General features: G+C 54.3%; 1 protein-coding gene across 1 annotated transcript; it reads right to left on the reverse strand.

Annotated features, from left to right (window-relative positions):
- Positions 1–41: 41 nt before the first annotated feature.
- On the reverse strand, positions 42–5,975 carry LOC129086370 (protein DGCR6). Its single transcript, XM_054592849.1, has 5 exons — positions 5,806–5,975; positions 5,572–5,732; positions 2,067–2,167; positions 1,087–1,227; positions 42–570 (listed from the first exon to the last, which is right to left on the reverse strand). Exons 1-5 carry the CDS (start codon positions 5,913–5,915, stop codon positions 487–489), a joined length of 597 nt encoding a protein of 198 aa, XP_054448824.1. The 5' UTR covers positions 5,916–5,975; the 3' UTR covers positions 42–486.
- Between the last annotated feature and the right edge of the window lie 7,220 nt (positions 5,976–13,195).

Consider the following 13,195-nt stretch of genomic DNA (forward strand, 5'->3'; position numbering starts at 1 on the left):
ACAGGCGCCACGGAGCCAACACACGAGCCACCCGCAGGCTGTACTGAGGCACCTTTATTTCCCTGGGCCACACAGGGTTTGGGCCACGGAGCCCCTCCTACGTGGGGGCCACAGCTACCATGGGTGGGGCCGAGGCCAGGAGCAGCGCAGGGCCTGGGGCCGGCGGAGGTCCCCGGGAGCCTGGCGGCGTGAGAAGCTGCCAGGACCTCCAGCCCCACCCGTGCCCAGCTCTGGGGCAGAGCCTGTGCCACACGGCTCTGGCTTTAGACGTTAACACCCAGACGAAGGCGGGTGGCAGACACAGCCGGGGTCCACCCTGCCCCTCCTCTGAGGGGTGGCTGACCCCTGCCGCAGGCACCTGGGAAGGCGGTGGCCAGCAGTCGGGAAGACGGGCTCCTTAGCTGCCTGCTGCCTGTGGCGGCAGTGGGACAGGGTTGTCTTCCCAGCCAGGACGGGCAGCGGGTGACCGGCAGGGGCCCCATCTGGTCACAGGGCTCCTTTCCCCGTCTGACAGCCCCTTTGTTGCAGCTTCCGGATGAGTTCCAACAGGTTCATCTGTAGTGTCAGCTCCTGGGATGCAGAGGGGCCACTGTGAGGCCAGAATGACACCTGGTCCCACCTGGGCAAAGGCTCCAGGTGGAAGCCGCCTCCTCCCCAGGGCCCAGAAGCAGGTATCAGGGCCTAGCCTGTGCCAGGCAACGAGCCCACCCCACAGGGCTGACTCCAGTGACACCCGGCCACAGCCCACCCGAGGCTGGGATTCCACTAGGCAGCAGTGCCTGCAGCGGCCCGGCCTGGCGCGCAGAGGTGTGCGCAGGGGAGAAGAGGGCCCTCCAGGCGCGGCAGTGCTGGCCAGGGGTGCACTGCCCCGGCAGCCCGGCAGCTTGCCCCCGCTGGGCAGAGGCGCTGGGGCCAGCCTGTGTGCTGAGCACTGCATGGAAGCCCTTTCTGGGGTCTAAGCCCTCCCTGCCGCCCACACCCCCAGCGACCCCCACCCCGGCAACCAGCCCTAAAACCCCAGATGGAACCTGGCCTTTGGGGATTGGCATCCCCTGGGCCGTGCCAGGGCAGGCCCAGCGCACTGACCTGCGGGTTAGTGGTCACATAGAAGCCAGCGACCCCCGCCTTCTCCAGGGTGCTCTGCTGGTCTGCCACCTTCCGGTCTAGCTCCAGGATGATCTTCTGGTCCATCGCCCGCTGCTCCTCACGGATCCGGTGCTCCATCGCCTGCCACAGGGAGGGCGGCTCAGGGGCACAGCTCGGGCTCAGCCCGACTCATCAGTGCCTCAGACACGGGGTCCCAGCCTGTCACCTCCCCGCCCTCCCAAAAGCTCAGGCTCCAGGGCCACTGGTGGCAGCCTTACTGCACCCAGATCGCTCCCTGGGCCCACCAAACCCTCCAGGGGCGCCTGCTGCCCCGCCCCCAATGCTCTTCTCTCCAGGACCTCCTGCCCGTGTCCTCCCCTGCCTGCGCTAGGCTTTGCCCGGCGCTGACAGCTCAGGACCACCATGAACTGGCCAGTCGCCCGTGCCACCTCTGCTCACCGTCGAGCTGGCCACCATCTCTGGGCCTCTGTGTGCACTTCTTCCCCACTGGGGCGGCCTGAGGTTCCAGCCTGGCGCCTCCTCCCTGCGCGCCCAGCCTTACAGCTGCCTGGGGACCCACGCGCATCTCTGCATGCACCCCCACCACCCACGGCTTCTTGGGTACATGCAGGCTCCCTGGATGTCCCTGAGTAACCTGGGAGCAGGAGGGGCCCCTGCTGACTGTCCCCATCACCCCACCGTTGCCCGTGCCCCTCCAAGGCCATGCGCACCATGGCCCCTACTCAGCACCTGCCCTGCGCAGGCTCAGGCCACCAGGAGCTGCAATCTCAGGGAGCAGGTGGAGGGGATCACACACCCTAACACCCCAGGTGAAAATCCACATGAAAGAGCTCGGCAGGCCTCCAGCAGCCCACCCCAGGCTGAGGCCCAGGGCAGCCGGCAGCTCTCAAGGCCCCCTGTGCCCCCCGCCATGCCCTGCCAGCAGAGCCCGGTGGCGCCCACCCTGCCCGCACCCATACCTCCTGCTCACGCTGCTGAGCTGCCTGGAGCATGGGCAAGTTGTGGGGCCGGCAGGCCTGCTGGGCTTCCTGGTGCTTCTGGCGCAGGGCCTGCCTGAGCACTGGGAGGGGCAAGACCAGAGGGTCCGTCAGGAGGCAGCAGGGGTGAGATGGAGGGGCCGGGGGCCACTTCCCGCCTCAGCGCCTGCCCCACCTCGGCGCCGGGCTGAGGCCCAGGGCAGCTAGGCCAAAGGCACAGACGTGAGGCCCCAACTGAAGACCCAGCTCCCCCGAAGCCCTGCACCAGGAGCTGGGTGGTGCTCCGGGGGACACCTGGCCTCCCAGCTCACTTGGCCCCACTCTCGCCCAGGGCAGGCCATTCTCCAGCAGTGAGGCTCCAGGGGACGCAGGAAGGTATAGGGTGCTAGAGGAGGGCAAGGCAGGGCAGGCTGGCATGGGAGTGGGAGACTTTGGTCTGGAGGCTTCTGGACTCCGATGGCCGCCGGCCAACAGTCCTGGGAGTGACCTGCTCATCACGGGACATCCACTAAAATGTCCAGGAGACCACCCAAGCAAAAGTCTGGAACAGGAGGATGAGGAGAGGGGTCACTGCCCAAGGGAGCATGGCAGCACTGCTCCCTGCTTAGCAGTGCCCTTCACGTGGGCCGAGCCACTCCACAACTCCTAGAGGGAGGGGGGTGGGCACAGACCCTGGGACGCCCAAGGCTGGGATGAGCCAGCAGAGAACCTGTGCGGGGCCTGGGTGGCTCTGCCAGGGCCTCACCTTGGCCAATAAGCAAAGCTCCGTGAGCCCCACTAAACTGTACATTAGCACAAGCCCGTGCCCATCGCCGGCAGCACCAACACCTGCCCAATGTTCCGAAGGACAGTAGCGAAGGGTCTAGCTGGAGAGTGATCCAAACCTTCCCACCAGATGGAACCAAGCCCTGGGCTTGCTTCAGTGGCACGTACACTAAAACGGGAAGGATACAGAGAAGGTTGGCATGGAGTCCCATAAGCCTGGACAGAGGAGAAAGGTATCATGGAACGGAAAGAAACCAATCACAAAATGGAACGTACAACATTACGCAGTCCAAATCCTAGACCAGTAAGTGTCCAGTGGCCACGGCTCCCCATAAAGCGGGGCCCCTCCCACTGGGACACTGGTTAGACTGGGAACGCTGGAGGCTGGCGGACGAGAAGAGGGGCCGAGACAGGGAAAAAACAGGACAAGGTGAGCCTGAATGCCTTCCTCTATCAGAAAGCAAGGAAGTACTCAAAGAATGACGGGGACGCATCACAAAGACACAGGGGCCAGGCTGAAGTTCTTCCACTGGCCATTGTGGGAGAGCATTCAAAAGAATAACGAGCCCTGGCTGGGTGGCTCAGCTGACTGGAGCATTGTCCCATGCACCAAAAAGGCTGCGGGTTCGATTCATGCTCAGGGCACATACAGGGGTTGCGGGTTTGGTCCCCTGTCGGGGAGCGTGCGGGAAGCAACCGATTGATGTATCTCTCACATCCGTGTTTCTTTCTCCCCACGTCCCAAATTTTTTAAAAAATCAATTAACATATCCTCAGGTGAGGATTAAAAAAAAGAATAAGCTATGTATTTTGGATCTGTGTTTGTGAATGTATGCATCTTATACCTCAATAGAAATGTTTACAAAGACAACCACCCAAACAGGGAAGTTCTACTGATCCTACACAAACTCTCCTGGAAAACTGAAGAGAACACTTCCCAACTCATCCTGTGAAGCCAGCATGATCACCCTGATATCCAAACCAGACAGAGACACCACAAGAAAACTACAGAGCAATGTCCACCATGAACAGAGGCAAACATTCTTGAGATTTTAGCAAATCAAACCCAACATAGACAAAAAAGGATAACATATCATGACCAAATAGGATTTATTCTGAAATATAGTTTATCCCATGAATTAAAAAAAAAATCAATGTAATTCACCACAGTAACCAAAAAGCTACTGATCATCTCAACAGGTGCATGATAAGGATTTGACAAAGCCATCATCCATCTCTCAAACACACTAATGCTGGGACAGACATGTATCACCTGTCCCCACACAGAAGAGACCCTGCATCCCTAGAAAAATTTCTAGCCACAAACACGTACCCTGCACATCACTGGGCTCTACCTGCAGTCCACTTTACAGGAAACACAGAGGGTGGAGAAACAGGTTAAATGACAGCACGAGGCCGCAATCCAACAAAGCCAGAGTCGGGACGTGCTGCAGGTGGAACGCCCTGGAGTCTTCAAAAAGTCAATGCTGCAACAAACGCCGGGGACTGTTCCAGAAGCCGAGAGACCCGAGCAACCAATTGCAATGCATGAACCTACACAAAAATCCTTACAAAGAACAGACAATTTGAGACAAGCTAGGTAATGTGACCGTGGACTGAAGGTCGGAAGACACCCCTGAATGATCAGTTTCTTGGGAGGCCACCCACTGTGGTCACACAGGAGAGCATTATTGTCCCGGAGCAATGGTTCTCAATCCTGTGCCAATGTTGACCCCCAAGGAGGTCTGAAGACATTTTTTGTTGTCATGACTCATGGAGGGAGGCCCTGTCACTTAGTGGTAGAAGCCAGGGATGCTTCTAAACATCCTGCTATGCACAGGACATGGTCTCACCATTAACAGTTGTCCAGCCACAAAAATCAACAGTGCTGTGGTTGAAAACCATGCTCTAGAGGAATTCTGACCATTCGTTGTGGGGCCCTATATGCTGGAGAGATTTAGGGATATAAAGAACTTCAGCAAAACATTAATTATTGAATCTGGCCAGAGCGTATATGAGTGTTCATTATACTATTCTTTCAACGTTTCTAAATGTTTTATTTTTTGCAAACAAGAAGGGGAACAGTAAAAGAATAAAAGTGGGAAATCTGATGGGGCAGGGAGAGCTGCCCAGCATGCCTTGCAGGAAGGGCTTGGGAGGCCCCGGCCCCCCACTGCCCCGCACCATCTGCCCAGTGAGGATGCCTGGGAGGGGCCGAGGCTCACAAGGCTTTGGCCCAGTGTGTAACTAAGATTTGGGGTCCCAAAGGGTGCCAGAGGACACAACGCATGAGAATTCGATGGACAGCTGGTGTGGGGTCCTGGACCACAGGAGAGGAAGCTGACCATAAAGGGCGCTACAGTACTGCTGACACTTTGGGGCATCTCTGGGGGAGGTGAACAGGCCATGCAGACCGCCGTCACCAGGATCTGCCCTGCGTCTTGGGCCATCCTGCTTGGATGGCGGTGGGAGCACGGGGAAGCCCGAGTAAGAAGTTTCAAATGTTACGCTGAAAGGGGACCGGCGCAACTGACAAAATAAAACTGGCTTGACCCATTTGTCACCAAAAAAGCTCTAGCAAAGCCTCCGGCCTTTCATCTGGTCAATTTTAGGAACTTCGAGTGACACCCAGGGAAGGGCTCGGCCCTCTGAGACCGAGAGCTCCCAGGGCAGGCTGACCTCCCCGCAGGAGGAGCGGGCGTCCTCCCACCGCCCCGCGCACCTCGATGCTCGTTCTGCAGTCGCAGCCGTTGGTTGTACAGGCTCTTCTCCGTGAGGTGCTGGATCTCCAGCAGCCCCTGCACGATCTCGAACACGGTGCCGTCGAGGAGCGCCAAGGCCAGGTCGCTGAGCGTGGTGTAGGACAGGCGCTGCTGGAAGGAGCTGCGGGCAGAGGGGCGCGGTGAGCGCGGGCAGGACCTGGAGGGGCCTCACTTGCCGCCCCGCGGCCGCCTACCTGGGCAGCTCCTTGACCAGGCTCTGCAGCGCGGACAGTAGCTGGTAGTGGCGCTCCTGCTGCCGAGTCCCATCCACCGCCTCTTCGAAGGCGCCCCCATAGCGATCCATAGCTCCTTCTCCCCACCAGCCGTGGACCCAAGCGACCCTCCCTACCGCTACGTCAGCCCCGAGCGCGCCCCGCCCCGCCCCCTTTTACGACAGTTCTGGGCAAGGCGCGCCCAACTTCTGCGTCAGTCAGAACGAGGCTCGCCCCGCCCCTCCCGCAAGCTCCTGGGAGGGTCTCGCATTGTCCCCGCCCCTTGCCCTGCCGTCCCGCCCACACAACCACAGAGGCTTGGCTCCACCGCCTCGAAATCAGATTTCCAAGAAAGCCACAAGGATCTGTTCCCCGCCTCTCCCCTGGCCCCTGGCAGCGTCTAGACGGCTTATCGCCCAGCTGGACTTTGCCATGCTGGGGCTCGTCCTGCTCATGCGACTGCTGGGGCGGCTTGGGGATCTTGCTGCCCCAACTCGGTGGCTCCCAGCCAAAAGTTCTTGAGTCACTAAGCCCCCTGAGCTCCACCAATTCGAAGCAACGTGACCTTGAGCCGGTTTTGTCACCTTTGGGCTAAGTCTCCCTGTCTCCCACTCACGGGATGCTTATCTGGGACACTTGTCAAGAGACTCCCCAGCTCACCTTGCATCTCCAGGCAAGGTCTGTGCCCTGTAGGTGATAGGGGAGCTCAAGAGTTAAAGATTTTAGCTGTAGTTATAGTTGATAAGCTTAAGTGACTAATGCGTACGGAAAGCTGTTCTTCCTCGAATTGGTCCTAAGGTGTGTGTGTGTTGTGGGGGCTGGTCGGGGTGGTGGTGGGGGACTATCTGAGCCACAGTGTCCCAGGGAGGGAAAGTCAGTGAGGAAGATAAAGAATTGTTGATCAGTTGATGAAGAAATCCTAGGAAAATCGCCCTGGACTGCAACTCTTATCTGATTAACCATTTTTAAGAATCCCATACATACCCTTTTCTTCTCGTTTATAACCTTCTACTTGAGATGAAATGTTAAGTCGGTTTTGAGGGTACATAACCTGCTATCTTCTCAGACCGCTGGCATCTGAGAAAAGTGCCCGTAAAGACTCAATCCTTGTCTCTATTCATTGGTGACAGGTAGCACAAGGCTGGCTCGCTGCCCCTTGCCCGCCCCTTTCAGAGGCGGCACCTGGCATTCAGCTGGCAGCCTGCCCCTCATCTGCCCCAGCCCAGCATCGTCAGCATGGAGAAGAAAACCCAGTCCAGTGCCTCATTCCAACCTGGACAATAAGTTACTGGGAATCCCCAATTACACTTTTTATAAATTAAAAAAAAACCTACCAAAAAAATATTGGACTGCCGAATATTCTGCCGGGCTCATGGGGCCAGGGGACAGGGGATTTCCTGCCTGGGAGAGAACAAGCATTGTCACGGGAAAGGGATCTGGCCGAGGCGGGTCTGCCCCCTCCCGGTCTGGAATGCGTGAGTTCTTGACTTTGTGCAAGAAGAATTCAAGAAAAAGTCCAGGTGATTTTGAGAGTATGTTTATTAAAGCTTGGGACAGTGAGACGGGGGAGGGCTTAGGACAGAAGAAGCAAGATCCCAGTAACAGACGAAAGCCTAGGCTGGGCTGCCTAGACTCAGGAAAGGAAATCACAGTAACAGCAGTGAGCCTAGTTAAAACTTCTGGGTCTGTGTTTCTATTAAAAAAGTACCTGGTAGAGTTTGGGCTAAAAATTTGCTATGAAGAGAGAAGAAAAAGTGACAAGATCCTTGTGAGTATGGCTTGGTCTGATTCATGGTAGACAATGTTGTACAAACGTGTAGTTGGTTTTTCAGTGTGCGCTGTGGGTGTTTCTGAGGTTAGAAACCTTTCTCTGATGTTCAGGTGTTCACTGTATGAATGACACCTTGCTGGCTGAGCAGATTTTCTTGAAATAAGGTCAGCGGACTCATAGCTCGAATGAATCCCTCGGGCAGGCAGAGAACATTTTCTATCTTATAAAGTAAAGAAGTTTATTTATGTTCCTGTTGCTAAAGCTGCAACTCCTGCAAAAGTGGGCCCATCTGTGTTGCAGAAAATAGACCACACACTATGGGGCTTTGCCCTGCGTTCTCCAAATAGATTAACACCATGGGGCCTTTCACTCTCTTCTGGGAGTTTGACAAGGTCATGATGCTCTTTGAAAAAAAGAGAGGAGAGTCTGTGTAAGCTGGCTGGCCAGATGCAGAGTACAACCCTTCAGGCTGTGGACCTGGTCACTGAAGTGTTTGGTGACAAAGGGCAAGAGGTCTTTGACTGCTGTACCAGAGACCCCTGATGAGTTGCACTGATGGTTAGTTGGCGATAAAGGAGGGGACCTCCTAAAACTGAGGGAAGCATTCCATGGTGCTTACCCTCCTGTGCACCACGGGGAAAGTGAAACACTCACTCCAACGGGCAATGAACCCCTTCCTGGGGCCCAGCACGGAGATGTGCTGAGGTCTGCACTTAGAGGCAGCAGGAAAGGAGGGGGAGGAGAGGTGGCTGGGCTCCCCGGCAGCGCACAAGGAGCCTGCATGTCTGCTGGCTGACAAGAAGTGGACCTCACTCACCACCCTATTTTCCCTGCCAGCCTGGCCATGAGCACTGTGCCGATGACATGGGCATGGAGGGAGAATGAGTGAAGACCATGTGGGACTCATCACGAGCGGTCTTTATACCCACAATGACACGGTGGCCCTCCCAGATGCATGTCTGTTCTCTCCTAAGTGCCCGTGGATGGTAGTAGGGGAATGTCTGTCTTTCCAGAGCCGCTGTACCTGGGCCTGGCTTTACAATGGAAACATGAGTGCCCAGAAGATGAGATGGTCACTAGATTAGCGCGCTTGGGCTGTCACAACAAAGTAAGATAGACTGTGCTATTTAAACAACAGAAACTTATTTGCTCATAGTTCTGGAGGCTGTAAGTCTGAGGTCAAGGTGTCAGAAGGGCTGTTTTTTCCTGGGGTCCCCCTCCTTGGCCTGCACATAAGCACCTTCTTGCTGTGCCCTCACATGGCCTTCCCTCTGTGTGTCTGTGACCTGATCTCCTCTTACAAGCACACCAGCCATATTGGATTAGGTTCCATCCAAAGGACTCATGTAATGTAGTTATATGCTTTAAAGGCCCTATCTCCAAATACAGTCATATTGGGTTGCTATAGTTTTCCACTGACCTTGATCACAGGACATGGTTATACTGAGAGATGCCCAAATGGACTCCTATAGCTCAGACACACTCTCCCTTAGCTCCACTGTTAAGCAGAGTCCACTCTCCCATTGGTAGGCAGGGTCAGTCATGCCAGTCAGCACTGCGACTCCTGTCTTTGCTTATTGATCCAGAGATAGGAGGAGCCCCAAATGGCCAAGTGGCAGTCTTAGCTTCCAGTTCAGTAGAATCATTGTTGTGGCTTCTCGTGGAAGCCTTACTCCCTCTGTAATTAAGACCTTCAGTCCAGTGGAACACAGACTTGTGAGAACGAAATAAACAGTTTTGCTACTGAACTGTGAGGGTAATGGGTGTGGTGCCACTTCTTTCTCCACCCTTGATTCCTGGACCCATGAAGCCTGGCTATCGGAAAAACAGCTCCCTGGATTGGACACTGATTCAGAGCATATACAACCTTCTGGAGAACCTTGTAGCAGCCCCACAAGGTAGGGCTACCTAGCTGGTGCTGTAACTGAGTCTTCAAAAGGCCATTCTGCTGCCCCCTCAAGCCGGTTGGTGGGGGACATGGTAAGACTAGTGGATTCCATGAGCATGGCTCACGCTGCTGTGCTGCCTTTGTTGCGAACTGAGTTCCTTGATTATAAACAATGCTGCATGGAATAACCGGATGGTCGATAAGACATCCTGTAAGTCCATGGATAGTAATTTTGGCAGTAGCATTGCGTGCAGGGAAGGCAAATCCTTATCCAGAGTAAGTATGTATTCCAGAAAGGATAAACCCTGCATTTTCTATCTGGAAGGGTTCCAATGTAATCAACCTGCGGCCAGGTAGCTAGCTGGCAGATTGCCCCAGGGAATGATGCCCTACTGGGGACTCAGTGTTGGTATCGGCTGCTGGCAGATTAGGCACTCAGTGGTGGGTGTAGCCAGGTCTGCCTTGGTGAGTGGAAATCCATGTTGCTGAGGCAATGCAGGGCTTCATCCCTGACACCATGACCACTTTGCTCATGAGCCCATGAGGTGACAGTAACTTATGGGCTAGTATAGTGACAGTAATCGATAATAGTGTATTGCATACTTGAAAGCAGATGTTGAAAGCCCTCGTTATAAGAAAAAAAAGTCGTAAGAGAACGATTCCGCTCTTGCAGACAGCCTCCCAGGCTCTATCACGACAGCGGGCCGGATCGGATCCCACTCCCACTTCCACCTGAGCTAGCAGAGAAAACTACATAAAGTGGCCGCCAGGTGGCGCGCAGCAGCAACCGCGCGACCGCACCCGGAGATGTCTGGGGTCCCAGGCCGGTGAGAGCGCACCGCTGCGCCCTTGAGGGACGGACCTCCGGGCTGCCTCAGACTGTGATGACGGGAAGGAAGATAAGGAGGCTAGGCTAAGACCCCTGCAGGCTTCATCTATGGCCACCCTGCCAGGGCACGGCTGCACAGAAGTGACTTGGAAATATTTGGGGAAGTTCCGACCACCGGGTACCACACAGACCCACACTCGGGATAGGCGCTGTACACGGATTTATCCGTCCGGCCCGCGCTGTTTCTCACCCCCGGAGCGGGACTCGGAAAAATTGGTGGGAGTCCCTTCCTCCGGAGATGCCTTCCTGAACCATCCCGCGGGAAGGAGCAGGTCTTGTCTCTGGAGTGGAACTTGGAAAAACTCCTTGGAGGCGCCTCCCACGACCGGACCGTGTAGTGGACAGCGTCCGTGAAGGAAATCCTCTCCCTTTCCCCTGCAGCGGTCCGGGTCCGTCCCACGGGACGGCAGGCATCCGCAGGGGCTGATTGACCGGCCCCGGCCCCCTCCCATAACGTAGCCCGGGAAAGCAGTGGTGGAAACCCCTGCACGTTTAATCTTGGCGAATAGATGATGCGCGATGCTTCGGCACCACCGGGATGATGCCGCTACTGCCACTGGCCTCCTGGAAGTCGGCGTCTGGCCCCGGAGTCACATCCCATCCATTGCAGATTTCAGGGGAGCTCCGGAGGGAAGACACTACATAAAAGCGGCCGCCAGATGGCGCCCGCCAACCAGTACGAAAGTCAGCAGGACACATCCCATCGCGGGACGGCGAGGACGCCCTGCGGGCCACTGGGACACCGGATCTCCTCTCAGTCCACCTGGGATCACGTCTCCCTGCCCCGGGTGGGTGGCATGCGGCGCTCGCCACAAAGCTCCCGGCTGGCAGGGCGCGACCCCGGCAGCAGAAAGGAAACTTGAAAATGTTTTTAGGCTGTTGCCAGGAATGGGGTAGACAAGCCAAGCAACTCCCAGGACGGCTCTGGCCATTTCTGGGCTCTGGAAAAGACTTGTAATTCCCCCGGACGCCCGGCCGGACCTTCCCAGAGCCGTTCCTCTGCTCCAGGGCGAACTACGTTAGTTTTTCAGGAACGTGGCTGGGCGGGGCTGCAACACTGAAACCACTGAAAGTGCTCCTAAAACACTTGACCAAAGTTTAAACAAAGTTGATCGTTGCCTGTACCACAAGCAAAGTCAAATGACAGCAAATGGGGAACATTTGTGCAAATACACGTGCAATATGATTATTGATTTCAGCATTACTTAGAATAATAAAAAACTGGGGGAAAATAATAGTCATTAAAAGGGACCGGGTTAAATAAATTCCAGTACATTGGTACAATGCGACACTATGAATTTGTGTTTTGGGTCATGTTTATTTTTACTTTTAAAATGAAATAGATCTGTAGGTACTGACATGGAAAGGTGTTAATGATAGGCTGTTAAATGAAAAAAGCAAGTTGCAGAACTCTTAAAAATGAAAATAGGCACTTTTCCCTTCAAAAATATTTATATGGAAAGGCAAAGTAATTAGAATAACAATTTTGCAAAAGCAGAATAAAACCTCCCCTATTTTAACAGTTATTATATAGTCAATAATTCTGTGTAATGCTGGCAGAGGTATAGGTGGGTTGACCAGTGAAATAGAATAGAGACCCAAATAGAGGAGCCCAAATGATTTTTAGCGGATGTAGAAAGCAATTCATAGGAGAAAAGATGGCCTTTCCATTAAATGGGAGTATGGCTGTCAGATATCCACAGGCAAACAAAAAAAAATCCTTGACCTAAACACCTACACCTCACAACTCATGAAAACATTAACTCCAAATGTATAACACACTCATATGTAAAATGTAAAACATTGGGGAAAATTCTATGAGAAAAACCGGGGACCTAGGGCTAGGCAAAGGGGCTTTAGACTTGACCCCCAAAATGTGATCTACATAAAATGTATACATTATAATTTATGAAAATTTAAAACCTACGCTTTGTGACAGATGAAATGATAAAGTGCACACTGGAGGGAAATATTTGCAAACCACATATCCAATCAAGAGGTAGCATCCAAATGTTAAAAAACCTTCAAAATGCAACAGTGAAAACAAACAATCTTATTACAAAATAGGCAAAGGACATGAACAAGCATTTCATTGAAGAGGGTATAGAGCTGGCAAATAAGCAGATGAAAAAATTAAAAGCACAGTGAGATAGTCTGACACATATATCAGAACATCTTAAAATAAATATAAGAGCAGTTGGAAGCACTGGTGAGGATAAGGAGAAACCAGTCACTCAGGCATCGATGGCGGCGAGGTAAACGGTATAGCTGCTCTGGGAAACAGCGTGGGATTACAGAAAAAGGGGGGGAGGGAGGGAGGGAGAAAGGGAGAAGGAAGGAGGGAGAACAACAACAAAAACATGCAATTATTACACATCCCAGCAATTCAACCCCCAGGGGATCGATCGCAGGGAAATGAAAACTTGTGCCCTAAAGCGCTGACCCAGCAGGTCTGGGATGTTCAGAACTTGCATGTTACAAAGAAAGGTCTGATGAGCTGGGCTCCAGGAGGAAACCTCCAAGCCTTCGGTATGTCCTGCCTGACAAGACTGTCTCCGTTTAGCCGGGGCCTCGGGTAGTTCAGGCCAACAATATGATACATGGTGGGGTGGGGTGGGGTCGGGGGGGCCTGCGGGCCACGTGGTGGTGCTGGTTTGACCTCCAGGAACTCAGCTCAGTGGAGTCCTGTGAGTCCTTCCGGGGAGTGCAGCGTCACACTCCGCAGGACCCCTCCACGGAGCACAACCACACACCTTCACTCAAAGAATCCCAGGCCCGAAAGTTCTTTGCAGCTGTTTTTCACATCTTAAAACTGGGAAAAAAA

This window comes from Pteronotus mesoamericanus, unplaced genomic scaffold (genome assembly GCF_021234165.1).
Source record: "Pteronotus mesoamericanus isolate MK-2021 breed Mesoamerican mustached bat unplaced genomic scaffold, CSHL_Meso_final scaffold_371, whole genome shotgun sequence".
In the NCBI taxonomy this organism is placed as follows: Eukaryota; Metazoa; Chordata; class Mammalia; order Chiroptera; family Mormoopidae; genus Pteronotus; species Pteronotus mesoamericanus.

Coding starts and splice junctions, on each gene's coding strand:
- LOC129086370 (XM_054592849.1), bottom strand. CDS start 5,915: ATGGATCGCTATGGGGGCGCCTTCGAAGAGGCGGTGGATGGGACTCGG. Junction 5,733..5,805: donor CTGGTCAAGGAGCTGCCCAG/GTAGGCGGCCGC, acceptor CTCTGCCCGCAG/CTCCTTCCAGCAGCGCCTGT. Junction 1,228..2,066: donor CTCAGCAGCGTGAGCAGGAG/GTATGGGTGCGG, acceptor TCCCTGTGGCAG/GCGATGGAGCACCGGATCCG.